This window comes from Suricata suricatta, chromosome 5 (genome assembly GCF_006229205.1).
Source record: "Suricata suricatta isolate VVHF042 chromosome 5, meerkat_22Aug2017_6uvM2_HiC, whole genome shotgun sequence".
Taxonomy (NCBI): Eukaryota; Metazoa; Chordata; class Mammalia; order Carnivora; family Herpestidae; genus Suricata; species Suricata suricatta.
The window spans coordinates 49,624,439-49,638,716 of NC_043704.1; the positions used below are offsets into that span (position 1 = coordinate 49,624,439).

Sequence of the window (14,278 nt, forward strand, 5' to 3'; positions counted from 1 at the left end):
AACTTTAGCTTATAAGCAACTTCTCAACTTATCCCTTGTCTCCAGAAAAGCAGGCCTTCTTCTGTATTCCCTGGACTCAGCTACGGTTTTGCCTAACCGGTTTGTCACTAATTCCAAGTCCTGTTTTTCCAGAATGAACCCATCTTTTGGCAGTAAAATACCTGGCAGTGCTTATTTAGAAGTTTAAATGTAACAAGGTTCACTTATGTAGGATGAATCAATATGGGATTTCTATTGTACAGCACAGTGACTGTTTTCTACCCTTGAAATTTGCTGGAAGAAAGCATCTCAAGCATGCTCCCCACACACACACTAATCTTAACTGTGTTGGGTGAGGCATTTGTTCATGAGTTTGATTTAGGTAATGATTTTGTAGGCAGATAAGCTTAGGGGAGAGAAGACTAGATTTCTAAACATGAGAAGTCACGTGAGCCATTTCTGAATGATGCCTGCTACTTATTCTAGCACCTGTTTTGAGAACTTCCTGGGATATATTAAAATTGCCGAATAACAGAGATCAGTAGTTAATGATTTTTTAAATGTATTTATTTTTGACAGAGAGGATATGGGTGGGGATGGAAGAAAAGGAGGGCAGAGTATCCAAAGTGGGTTCTGCATTGACAGCAGGGAGCCCCCTGTGAGCACAAACTCACAATCCTTGAGATCATGATCTGAGCCCAAGTCAAACGTTTAAAGGACTGAGCCACCCAGGTGCCTATTACTCAGTAGTTAGCAAGCAGCAAGAGAATGTAGAAACAAATGGCCACTAGCAGGCCTGCAGATGGTCTAATCATAGAAGATGCAATAAATCCATGATATATAGTCTCCTACTGCTAAGTCCAGAGTAGAGACTGATTTGACACACATTCTCCTGTGGGTTTTGTGGGAATTGAACACTTACTATGAGCACCCAAATAATGGACTAAGGGTGTCAGAGACCTGACGATGCCTATCCTTCCTGGTCCGGTGACTTCAATGGACTTTCCATTTAAGATGACTTTTGGCTGATTTGAAAATGAAATGTCCTTTGCCACATCCCTTGACAAATATGCATATGTGTTCAGTGTGAATCTGACCCGACTTTGTTGTGTGGGGAGAGAGATTGGGAAATATACCTGGTGTTCTTTTCTTGCAAGTAAAACCGGTTCTTTTCCTTTGTTTTGGTTGGTGGTATCTTTTGGTTCATCAGCCACCAAGAGTGAAATCAATTGTGGGTTATAATTTCACAACGTGTATGGATATTTACTGTTTTAATCTTCAGTGACAGTTGCATGTTTTTAAATGGAAAACAAGGTGCTGAATGAGTATGACTTTAATGAGAAAGTGTGAACTGTAGGCACCAAAACATGCAGTTCTCTGTTCCCATATACCTGCGTTTGGGGTTCAGTAAAAAGCGAGCACCTCCCCTTGAGACTGGAAATATACAGCCAAACCAAATTTTCAGCTCCTTCAATCTGTTCACTGAGGGGCAATCCAGAGTGGGGCCGGCCTGGAAAGTCTTCTGAAGACGGTCCATCTGAGTGGTGCTGTGCAGGGAGAGGGTTTTAGGCTTCTGAATTCTCTACCCTATGGTGTTTTGCCAGGTCCATTCCTGACTGTGTGCAGGGGACAGTAGCAGGCTGCTCTAAAATGTGCCCCTTTGCCATGTTGATTATTTTGAAGGAAAAGCTACTTAAGAAACAGCCGATGTAGTAGGAATACTCTGCCCCCCAGCCGTCCCCTGAAAGCAGGAAATCAATCTTCCATGTTAAAAGACCCCTATCCTGCACAGAGAGTTAAAGAGAGAGTCTTCCCACCACAGACAGGGAATTTAGAGCTGAGCAGTCTTTAAGAACAAACCTTGTTACTGTTCACTAGTTTGCTACCAACCACTAACCAAATTCCATCTAGAATTTCATACTCATTGAAGTCCCAACAGAAGTTCCCTTTCTGCTGTGAAATGCTCACAGATGTAATGTCTCTTTCTCTACAAAGTAGAAAAACTATCTACATTGGTCCTTTCTAGAGGACTCAATTTCATAATTTGCATTTGGGGTGCATGTATTTATTTCTTTGGGATTTATTTCTCCTATATTCTGTCAATTTGATTATTATGCCAGCTAAAATAATCTTGAAAAATAAAGGAACATTAATTCACCCCAATGATTTTCCCATAGTATCCTAAACCACCTGTGCGCAGTGTTGAACATCTGTACGTGCCTACCTTAAAATAAGCAATCTACTTGCATACATAATGATTCTTATTGATCTGGATTAGGCATCTTCTAAATTTGAGGTTCCTTTTGTAACACCTTATTGCAGTGACAAGGGTGAAGTCGGAGGCTTAACCGACTGAGCCACCTAGGCGCCCAATAATTTTTAAAAAATACATTCTATTTGGAAAACTATTTGGCAGTGACTGAGGAAAATAAACTTTATTACTGAACGGCAGCAGTTTGTCACTTCAAATTATGTCTCTTTGCCATAAGGATTATTTCCAACTAACAAAGGAAAAACTCTGAAACCCAGGACAAGTTTCCTTTGTAAGAGACATTTGCATGCATGAGGGAAAGGTCCATTTGGAAGGGTGTCTCCGTCTGTGTAGCAGAAAGCGGGAGAATGTGGGAATCTCCAGAAACTCTGACCAGTGGAGAAGGCATGGATTTTAATCTGGGCAACAATCAGGAGAGCCTCAGTTACTATGCTAGTTCACCTCCCCCAGTGCTTCCCAGGAGGATCCTCTGTTGAGTTTCCAGAAGGATCCTTGCTGCCGCCCTCCCCCTTAGATTCCCTCAGGTGGGTGGGTGGATACAACAGTGTTGTTTTAGTGAAGTGCTCCAGGGGATCCGGTGCAGGATTTTTTACCTCAACCCCAGGGATTCCCTGTCTCCCTGCTTCCAAGAAGGAAGAACCAGACCCAAAATGAGCAACAGGCCAAAGTTGATTAGCGTATAAGAGAGGGAGATTGTAGGAAAGCTCTGTGTACAGAGAGGGGGCATTAGAGGGTGAAAATCCGAGACCCTAGGCAAGGATCTTGGTTTTATGAGGTTCAGGTGTCTCCCACCTTTTTTCCTTCCACCTTGTTCCTCCTCAAGTCCTCTGTTATTGCCCTAATAACTGTAGGTGTGAGGATTCCACTCCTGTTTGTCTCATTTCAAGTGTATGAGGGGTGGTCTAAGGCCAGACAGTTCCCTGTGGGTCTTAGGTTTTATGATCTACTACTAATTGTTAGTTAGCTCTTTAATCAAATTCCTGAGGGAACCTGAGGGGCAGTAGGTGGTGTCTGTCAAATATGTAAGAGGAACCTTACACCTGAGGGGGTTTGCTGTGATCAGACACTCCCAGCATTGTTCTAAATGCTTTTTCCCCACCCAGAGACCTCAGGTCCTGATCTTTCCCATTCTGCCTACTGAATCTTCTCCTTTTCTATCATAATTCTAAGTGGGGCCCAGGGATAGGCAGGAAGGCTTCCCATTAATTTATGAGAGTTGAGAGGTGCTGGCATGGCTCAGTCCTTTACCACTTGACTTTGGCTCAGGTCATCATCCTAGGCTTTGTGGGTTTGAGCACCGCATTAGGTGTGTGCTCAAGCTCAGATCCTGGAGCAGGCTTCAGAATCTGACTGCCTGTCTCTCTGCCCCTCCCCTGCTCATGCTATGTCTCTGTCTCCCAAAAAAGAAATACATGCTAAAAAAAAAAAAAAACCTATGAGAGATGAGAGTTGAGTGTAGGGTTTTCGACAAGGAGAGGTGGCAGGTCTCTTGTAAAGCAGTTGGGGAGGTTGAGGTCCAAGTAGCATCCGTTTTCTGTGCTCAAGCAGAGTTTGTGGGCTTCTGTGGGAAGGGAGGTGCTGGAGTCCAGCTCCCACAGGTCCAGGGGTCCCCGAAGGATCGATGGTGTCAGCAAAAAGAGTGAGATAGCTCAAGTTTCTTTGTGAATACCAGGCAGGCATCTCTACTCTGATTCTCTAGCTTTTTTTATAGTGAAAGGTACAAGGAGAAGAAAGAGCAGGGTATGTTAGTAAATGATTTTTCATAAATAATTTTTTCAACACAATTTTGCAGATCGGGGGTTCTGCAGAAGTTACAATTCTAATCTTAGTCGCAATGATTGTCAAAAAAACAGCTACAGGCACTCATGCTATTATATGGGAAGGGCAGGTATTTTTTAAACGTACTTTTTTCACCCATAGGATGCAGAAGAGTAAGATATATAAAACCTCTGAGAAAGGATCTTTAGCCATGAGGCAAAGAGCATTCTTTAGTAAAGGTCAGTTTTTCATGAGTAAGGGTCAGTAGGCTGTTTATAACTCTAAGAGAAGGTACCCAGAAAAACAGGATCCCCAGGAGACACAATGTCTGCTCTCACTGTCCCAAGACGAATGATACATTTTTGACATTTATCACAATAGTGACTTGCAACGATGTCCAGGAGTACAAAAAAGTTACTTATCAGTTAGCTGCTCTGCTAGGAGGAAAATTCTAGGTGGCTTGCTTTAGTCGCATTAAGGTGTATCTAGTTTGCTCATCTTTTCCCTGATCATGTGCAATCACGCCTCAGGGACAGGGTGGGGCTCAGAACGCTCCTGACTCTAATCAGCAAAGCAGTCCAAGGGTTGGTGCCCAAGCAGAAATGATAGTTCCAGGAGGGTAAATAGTGGTCGCTGCCTGGCGACAAGACACTTGGCACACTTGCCTTACCCTCACCAGGAATTTTCACTCAACCCAGAGTCCAGGGTGCCTCCCAACAGGGATGCACCCCCAGCCCCCAAAGCAGAGAAGGCAATCTCAGAGATGGGTCTTCAAGTAGGAGCTCATAGTTTCTGAATTGTTCCTGACAGGAAGGCTGGGAAGTTGTACCTTCTCTGCATTTGAAAGTCCTGTCTGCAGGCCAGCAGTTTACCAGTGAAGACACTGCTTTGCTGGCTTTTCAGACAAATTTCTCCTACTTGAGCTGGGATTTCTCCACAAAGATCTTCTGAGAAAGAAACAGAGGAGAAGATGAAAGAAGAAATGGCCAGTTCTCAGGTAAGCCTTGTGCCCCTGTCCAGAGGCCCTGTTGTCTTTTTCTCTGAAAATTTCACGCATGTAGAAATTGTGGGGACCTGGGTGTCTCTGACATTGAGCATCGGACTCTCCATTTGAGTTCAGGCCCTGATCCCAGGGACCTGTGGTCAGCTTTGAGTCTGGATTCCCGCTGGACTTGGAGCCTAGTGAAGATTCTCATTCTCTTCCTGTTTTTCTCCCTCAGTTTGCATTTTTTCTTTCTCCCTCCCTCTTTCTCTCTTTCTCTCTGTGACCTCCCTAAAGAATGAATAAATAAAAACCTTCCAGACAACCTGGCTCCATGAGTACTTGACCACGTGGCTGCACTGCATGTTTGTGTGTTACCATATCTGATGGCACAACATATTAAAAAAACTATGCCAAGTGGTGTTCAGGGCTCAGTTCTTTGGGTACAAACCCATCTGAGAGGTGCCAGGAGGAATAACGTTGTTTCCTGGAAAGTAAAGCCTCAGTGTGAAAATCCTGCTACAAAAGAAGTTTAAAAAAAAAAAGATTTTTTTTTTTTTGGTTCTGATGGTTCTGCTTTATGCATTCACCTAATTTTTAAGCTTCTCAGAAAGATACTCAAGGATACGTGTTTGGAACACTCCTCCTTTGTACCCCTGAGACTTCTCTCCCTTCTCTCCAACCTGACTTCCATTGGGCAACAACACTTGTCACTTTGAATTAAATTCCTGCACTTATTGAAAATAGTCCCTTTGTGACAGGTTCAGACGGGAGGGTGTTGCATCCCAGTTTCCTGTTGCTGATGGAGTCTGGTCCTGGGGTTGCACTCAAGGAGAACCGTTCCCGTTTCGGTCTGAAATCAACGCTTTCACTGCTCTGGGTACAATAGGATTACAAAAATGCACAAATGCGTATGAAGGCCACGAGGCACAGAATACTCTAGAATGTTCCCGCCCCTTAGAATGTGGAAAGGATACTTGAAAATATTCTAGATACTACAAGACATGGAAACTGTATGTGATTGAAGGGTATATAAATCCACTGTATCCTTAAAGTTGTTTATGTTCTGATTTACTGCTTGGGGGTCCCAAGAACGCACGGTGATCCTGTGTCCCGAAGTGTGCCCTAGGCACTGCGATCGATTTGTTTCATGTTATCTGTTGTTATCTTATTTTATGGGGCTTTATGCTCTCTGCTATATTTCTCCCCTGTAATGTTCATATTTTCCTTCTAACCAGGTGAAATGATTTTAGGAAGATTCCCTGAGTGATTTCCAAACACCATCATATTTAAACTGGAATCTTCTTTCTCCCCGTTTCTCTTTCCCTCTAGTTTTTTTAAAGTTATTTCTTTTGAGAGAGACAGACTAGGAGCAGTGGAGTTGCAGATAGAGTGCATGAATTCCAAGCAGGCTCCCCAGGGTCAGTGCAGAGCCTGAATTCCGGGCTAAACTCACAAACCCATGAGACCTTGACTGGAGCTGAAATCAAGAGTCAGATGGTTAACTGACTGAGCACCCAGGCACCCTGGTTTTGGCCATTTCTGTTGAGGAGAACAAAGGCAAAAGAAATGTAGACAAAATTCAATTTTCTTACAACTTGCAACCCAGTGAAAAATACTGGAGAAAGGCAGAGGAGGATATTGCTCAAGGAATGTACAACTGCTTTAATGTTAATGCTTTTCTAGAGGCAAAAAGCTAGCTTCACTTGACCATAGCCAGACTCTCAGGATCCATGGTGTTTTCTTTTCCTATGAAAATCCCTTGGGAAACTTTTATGTCTACCCCATAGTTTAAAGTATATGATCAATGGCTCCTCACAATCACACTGCCGCTCATTCTATCCATAGATCCTGTCCCTGTGCTTTAATAAGGTCAGCCTCACTCACCCAAAAGGCCTCAAGAATACTTTCTTGAGCATTTATTTATTCCTGGCCCATCTGAGGTCACTTTCCGTGTGGTAATGAAGGTTCTCACTTCCATGTAGTAGTTGTAATGACCTCCGGGAGTAGAGGTTCTGAGTCAGTCAGACCTTCATCTCATGGGTTTTTATTTTCTTTGTAGTTATGACACAGACATACTCTTGTTTGTACTTCTTTGGGTTTTCAGAAAGTAACGATTCACCTAATTACCATGTTTGAGCACCTTAAAATCCTGAAGTACCAGAGAGCACAAATGATTGAAACAAGGCACCCGTTTCCATAAGGGGCGCCCGAGTGGCTCAATACTTGTGTCTTCACTCAACTTCAGTGCAGATCATGATCTTGAGGCTCATAAGATAGAGCCCAATGTCAGGCTTCATGGTAACCTTAGGAGGGCTCTTGGGATCTCTCTCTCTCTCTCTCTTTTCCCCTTTCCTGCGTGAGCAATCTTTCTTTCTCACAATAAATACACATTTTTTAAAAAGGCTTTCAAGGTGCCAGGGGACTTAGTTGGTTAAGATGGTTAAGTATCTGACCCAGGCACCGCGCTCATTAAAACTGGCTTTTAGGGGCGCCTGGGTGGCTCAGTCGGTTAAGGCTCCGACTTTGGCTCAGGTCAGATCTCACGTTTGTGGGTTTGAGCCCCGCGTCAGGCTCTGTGCTGACAGCTGACTCAGAGACTGGAGCCTGCTTCCGGTTCTGTGTGTCCTTCTCTCTCTGCCCCTCCCCCTTCGTGCTCTGTCTCTCTCTGTATTAAAAATAAATAAAACACATTAAAAAAACCCTAAAAAACCTGGCTTTAGTGACCCTAATAATTTTCTATTCTATCACTTCTAATCTTATATAACTACTTGCAAACGGTATGGATGTATGCATGGAAGGTATAAAGGTAGATCGGTTTTGTGTGCACACCTTCTGACCATCATTCTCAGGTTTGACACCGGTATGAACATTGATTTATGGTCTGTTGGGTGTATTAACCTGTGTGTCCGTTTACAGGAACTGACTGTAGCTCAGTTTACCTGAGTTAAAATCTGATCTGTACCGTGTACTGATGCTTGACAAAAGATTCACGAAAAATAGAAGAATCATGTGTTCTCTTAGATTATTATAATTTGTTTTCCATGAATTTATGAGGAACTGTTAGATGCTCTCTACTAACCAGGAAATGCTTTTAAACCTTCTTGCCTTTCTTGCTAGTCTAGTAGAACTTGTAATTGCTATGATCCCATTCAATTCCAAGTCCTGCAAGAGTTCTTGTCATTGAGTTCTTCTTCTTTGTTATTGAAATATGTATCCCTTGACTCAAAGACTACTGCCTTGTTAGAAATGTGGACACGGACCTTTCCCAGAACTCCTGAACAGAATCTACATTTTAATAAAATGCCCATTGCACTGCTGTGAATACTGATTCATGTTAGAATATGCTAAGTATATCTGTAACTCCTCAAAACTTTCCATTAAGAAAGAGACACCACAGACCCACTCAGTTGAGCTTCCAAGTTCACCTCAGGACAGGAGCTCTCAGTTTATGAGTCTGAGCCCTGTGTTGGGCTTGGTACTGACAGCTCAGAGCCTGGAGCCTGCTTTGGATTCTGTGTCTTTCTCTCTCTCTGCTCCTTCCCTGCTCATAGTCTGTCGCTCTCTCTCCTTCAAAAATAAAGAGACAATTGCAAAAATAGTTTAATACAATAGACACATGTACTGTCTTTCAAAGCTAAACAGTCACAATTTTTTTTTTTACAAATAGACACCATCTGTGCCATTGATGTAAATACAGAATGCAAAAGTGTGTATGTCTAGGGGGTGCCTGGCTGGCTCAGTCAGTTAAACGTTTGCCTTTGGCTCAGGTCATGATCTCATGGTATGTGAGTTCAACCCCGCATCGGGCTCTCTGCTGACAGCTCAGAGCCTGGAGCCTGCTTCAGATTCTGTGTCTCCCTCTCTCTCTGACTGTCTCCTGCTTGCACGCTCTCTTTCTTTGTATATAAAAAAAAGTATGTATCCCTGTGTTGATGGCTTTATTTTACAAATTCTCTTGGATAAACCAATATTTATATCGGTTTATGCCTCAAAGTTAAAGAACATATTAGAGCATAATACTGTGTCCCCAATCGTCCTACTGCAGAAAGTAAGAAATTCATCTAAACCAAACCCGGTATGCCTAATATAACTGAACTAACAGGAATTTAGTTCTTGATGAATCATAAAAATTCTACCAGGCAGGGATGTCAGACAAAGGAAAATTTATTTGCAAGAAATAAGGAGATCACAAGATATAACTTCAAAACTAGAGACTCACAGAGAAAGGGGAATGGGTTCCTTTTTTTAAATATGTATATTAACTTTATTGGAGAGACAGAAAGGGCGGAAGAAGGGCAGAGAGAGAGGCACAGAGAGAATCTTAGGCAGTCCCTGCACCATCAGCACCGATGCGGGTTCGAACTCACAAACTGTGAGATCATGACCTGAGCTGGAACCAAGAGGCAGAAGACTAAGCCATTGAGGCGCCCCAGAATGGTTTCCGTGTATTTAGGGTTAGGGTGGATATTTAGAAAGGGGAGGCTGGGCATACAGTTGCACTTGAGCCTTAAGAACACAGTTCTATACATTTTCTGTCTGTTACATAGTAAATGCAGTTGTGCTCCTCCTTGGGGCGTGATCTAAGTCTTAAAAATGAGGTCGACGGGAGCTCCTGGATCGCTCAGTCCCTGAATCTTCCATCTCTGGATTTAGGCTCAAGTGAGGATCTCAGAGACTTGAGATCAAGCGACAAGTCAAGCTCCTTCCTGAGCATCGAGCCTGAGCGTGGAGCCTGGTTGGAATTCTTCTCTCTGCACCACCCATACTCCTGCTCTCTCTTTCAGGAAATAAACATTTTTGAAAAGTGTGTTCATTTTATGCTTTACTCTGATGTTCTGTATAGATGTGACTCAGGGGCTAAGCCCAAATTGAGCCACTTCAGCTCTTCCCCAGGGCAGTCATTACTTTATGTATTTCCCCCACAGCACACTGAGCTCATGGGTGTTTTCCTGCAGTAAAAGGGAGGTGTCAATAAGAGGCTAAGTAAAATGAGGGAAGAAGTCTGTGGGCACGTGCAGGTAAGCAGTGCAGATTGGGTCACGGGGTCCAGCTGGTGACATGATCTCCCTCCTGCATCTTAGGTACCATTATGACCTCCTGCTGTGTCCACTTGGTAACTGTGGAGTTTGTTGCAGGGACTGCTGACCTTCAGGGATGTGGCCGTCGAATTCTCTCAGGAGGAGTGGGGATGCCTGAACCACAGTCAGTGGGAACTGTACAGAGATGTGATGTTAGAGACCTACGGACACCTCGTCTTCTTGGGTGAGGCTAACTCCCTCTAGATTTCCCAAGCCCCTCTCAAGGGTGTTGTTCCTTCTTGTGGAGACTCTCTTAGAAGCTCTTCTTGTGGAGACTCTCTTAGAAGCTTTCTCTTGCATGACTGGGATTCAAATCCCTACAGTAAAGAAAGAAGTAGGGGTTAGCAGACGTAGAGAAAAGTCTTCATGATGTTTCCTTTCAGGTGAGTTTTCCCTTCCTTAGAGTCACATCATCATTTCCTAGATGGATGGCATTTCTAAGTATTGAGTGGCATAAAATGATATTTCCATCTTCAATATGAATTTCTACTCATGTTGGTAGTGGTAAGACTCAGAAGTGGATATCAGTATGTGAAACTTGGAAATCCATCCTGTATGTTCCAAAGGGGCTGTTGGGCAATAGCATTTGGGCATGATTTTCCAGAATTCTAGAAAGTCCTCTTTTCTCTACTGAGTCCAGTATTGGATTGAAAGGTAGAATCTCCAGCAATACTCTATCCTTTTGCTCTAACAAACAGGTCTTGTTGTGTTAAAGCCAGACCTGGTCATCTTTTTGGAACAAAAGAGGGAGCTATGGAATGTGAAGAGAAAGGAGACAGTAGCCTCATACCCAGGTAAGTGGGAATGAATGAGGCAGATGACAGAGGTGAGATCCAATTATGAAGGATGAAGAAAGACCGTACAGTGTGATTTGAGCAGCCATTCTTGAATGGAATTCAGTTTGCAAAACCTAGTTTTATGTCAATACATTTCACAGAGGCACATCTGCTTTCCAATACATCACACTCTCACAAATCTCTAAGGATTCTCCTTCAGTTCCACTTAAACGTCCTTCATGTCCACAGTGAGGGCCTCCATAATCTCATTGGCTCTCCATTGCTTTGAGGGCTTGGGGTATTCTCTGTGTTTCTGAGGAAGTCTAGATTCGTTCATTTCTGAGTGTTTCCCTTGAGTGAGAAGTGCGTCAGGGTAGCGGTAGGCATATTGGAATTTGGTGCAGAAATCCCAGGAACACTGGGGACAGAGACCATCTAATTTCTGCTTAATGCTTTCCAATATATGGGGGCTTTAATCCTAATCATACAAAATTAAGACCCACTAATTTCATCAGTTGATAAAGCACCTCCCTAAAATGAGAAAATCTAACCCTTTATTTCACTTCAAAAGTTCCATTTTTGGGGCGCATGTGTGGATCAATTGCTGAAGGATCTGACTTCAACTGATGTCATGATCTTACAGTCAGTGAGTCTGAGTCCCGCACAGGCCTCAGTGATGACAGCACAGAGCAACCTTGGAGTCCTGTCTCCCCCTCTCTCTGCTCCTCCCCTACTTGGTCTCTCTCTCAAAATTAATTAAAGAAAACTTACAAAAAGTAAGAAAAGTTCATTTTTTATGGTAGTAACTAAAATACAAAATTTCCACTCTATATGTTCCATTCCTCAATCATAAAATAACTTAAATCTCTTCTTATTTTCCTAGAATTTCTACATAAATTAATGTCACAAGGGAGATAGAACATTTAGAATTCAAAACTTGCAGCCTATAATAAAATCTCTATTCATTTTCTCTTAATGAATCATTTTATAATTTTGTCACGTATAATAGGAAGCTCCTGTGACTTTGTCATATGTTTTCACATTCTGAGTAGTTGTGTATGAGATTACATTATGATTCATTGTATCAAAACTTTTAAATATCATTTGTAAGGTTTATTTTTGAAAGATAGAGCAGGCATTGAGGGCTGAAATAGAGGGACACACCAAATTTGAAGCAGGCTCCTGACTCTGAGCTGTCAGCACAGAGTTCTCCCCAAGGCTCCAACTCATAGACGCTGAGATTGCAGCCTGAGCCCAAGTCCGACGCTTCACTTACTGAGCCACCTACCCACCTCTGCAGCTCTAAGACTACAATCTCAGTGTGTAACCATGAACGAGGGCCTATTTTGATTTATTAGCTGGTTTTCATGCAGAGGAAAATTGCAACGTATATTCATCAATATCAACCCCAGAAATCTCTAATGAAAGCCCCTGTGTATTTAGCACTGAAAAGCCATTATTACACAGAATTTAAGGGTCTAACTCAATTTTCAGAATCAAGCAAGCAAAAACGTTCATTTCTTTGGAGGGTTTCTTTTTCCCATTTACTTGGAGAGATGGAGAGAGAGAGGGGAGGAGGGGCAGAGAGACAGGAGACAATCCCAGGCAGGCTCCACACTGTCAGTGCAGACGAGGATGTGGGCTGGAACTCACAAACGATGAGATGATGACCTGAGCTGAAACAGAGAGTCAGACACGCAACCCTCACTGAGCCACCCACTCACCCCAAAGCCTTTCATTTCTAAACATACAAACAACATCAAAATTGCAAAATATGCCAACAATAACATTATTTAAAAATATGGGGATTACATTAACATAGAATCTGAGTGATGTAGAAGAACTAATGATTTGGGGCTCCTGGGTACCTCAGTCAGTCAAGTGTCAGACTTTACCTTAGGTCATGATCTCATCCATTGTGGGTTCATGTCCCCCATCAGGTTCTGTGCAGACAGCTCAGAGAGTGGAGCCTGCCTCAGATTCTGTGTTTCTCTCTCTTTCTGCCCCTTCCTCTCTCACACTCTCTTTCCATCTCTCAAAAAATAAATAAACATTAAAAAAGATAAGTATTTTAAGAAAAAGAAAAAGTAGTGATTCCTTTTTCCTGAAGTTGAGTTTTTCTGATTTCAGTTTTGTGTATGACACATTCTAATTCTAAGCATCAGACAGCAGCAAGTGGAATGCCTTTACTTTCATTTTTACCTTTCAGCTGTATTTCCAAACGAAACTGACAGCCTCCTTTCAGAGACGTTTATAGGAACTTCTATCCAAAGAGGGTCAGTGGATGGATATAAAGGTAGTGCTCTTGAGGATGGACACTTAATGAGAGACCGGAACAAGGATGGGGACAGTGAGGGGCCTCAAGCATACCTGGGGACTCCTATTCCAGACTACGGTGGTGACTGGCATCCATGTGGGGAGGTCTCTGATCCAAGCGCCAACCTCATTACACGTAAGAGTACACATTTAGGAGAGAATCACTCTAAATATGACGCATGTGAGGAAATACTTAACCAGTCCTCCAGTGCTGGTGATCAGAAGAGGATTCATGTGGTGAAAAGCCCCTACACATGCAATGAACCTGGGAACATACTTAGTCAGTCATCAAGACTACATATCACTAAGACAATCCATGCTGGACAGAAAGGTGACGTTTGTAAGGAGTGTGGCAAAGCCTTCAACAGGCACTCAGCACTCATTCAACATCAGCAAGTGCACACTGGAGAGGAAGCTTACGAATGTGAAGAAGGTGGTAAAACCTTTAATGATGCCTCATCAATGAATGTACGTAGACTAATCCGTACAGGAGAGAAACCTTACACACATAAAAAATGTGGGATGGCCTTTCCCCAACACTCACCTCTTACCGAACATCACAGAACCCATACTGGAGAGAAACCTTATCAATGTGAAGACTGTGGAAAAGCCTTTAAGAGCACCTCAGCCCTTAGTGAACATCAGCGAATCCATACTGGAGAGAAGCCTTACCAATGTAACGAATGTGGCAAGTCCTTTACTCGCCAGTCAAGCCTTAATATTCATCACAAAATCCATACTAGGCAGAAACCCTACCAATGTACGGAATGTGGCAAGGCCTTTAACCATCCCTCACACCTTAGTAGCCATCACAGAATCCATACTGGAGAGAAACCTTACCAATGTAACGAATGTGGCAAGTCCTTTACTCACCGCTCAAACCTTACCAAACATCACCAAATTCATACTAGAGAGAAACCCTACCAATGTAAAGAATGTGGCAAGGCCTTTACCCAGTACGCACTCCTTAAGGGACAGCACCAAATCCATACTGGAGAGAAACCTTACCAATGTAAAGAATGTGGCAAGTCCTTTACTCACCGCTCAAACCTTACCAAACATCACCAAATTCATACTAGAGAGAAACCCTACCAATGTAACGAATGTGGCAAGG

General features: G+C 42.9%; 1 protein-coding gene across 1 annotated transcript; it reads left to right on the forward strand.

The window, feature by feature from the left end:
* Window positions 1-10,833: 10,833 nt before the first annotated feature.
* On the forward strand, window positions 10,834-14,223 carry LOC115291137 (gastrula zinc finger protein XlCGF8.2DB-like; the record flags this gene model as incomplete). Its single annotated transcript, XM_029938702.1, has 2 exons — window positions 10,834-10,866; window positions 13,058-14,223. A coding segment is annotated over exon 2 (1,053 nt), but the record flags the coding sequence as incomplete, so codon positions are not given.
* Between the last annotated feature and the right edge of the window lie 55 nt (window positions 14,224-14,278).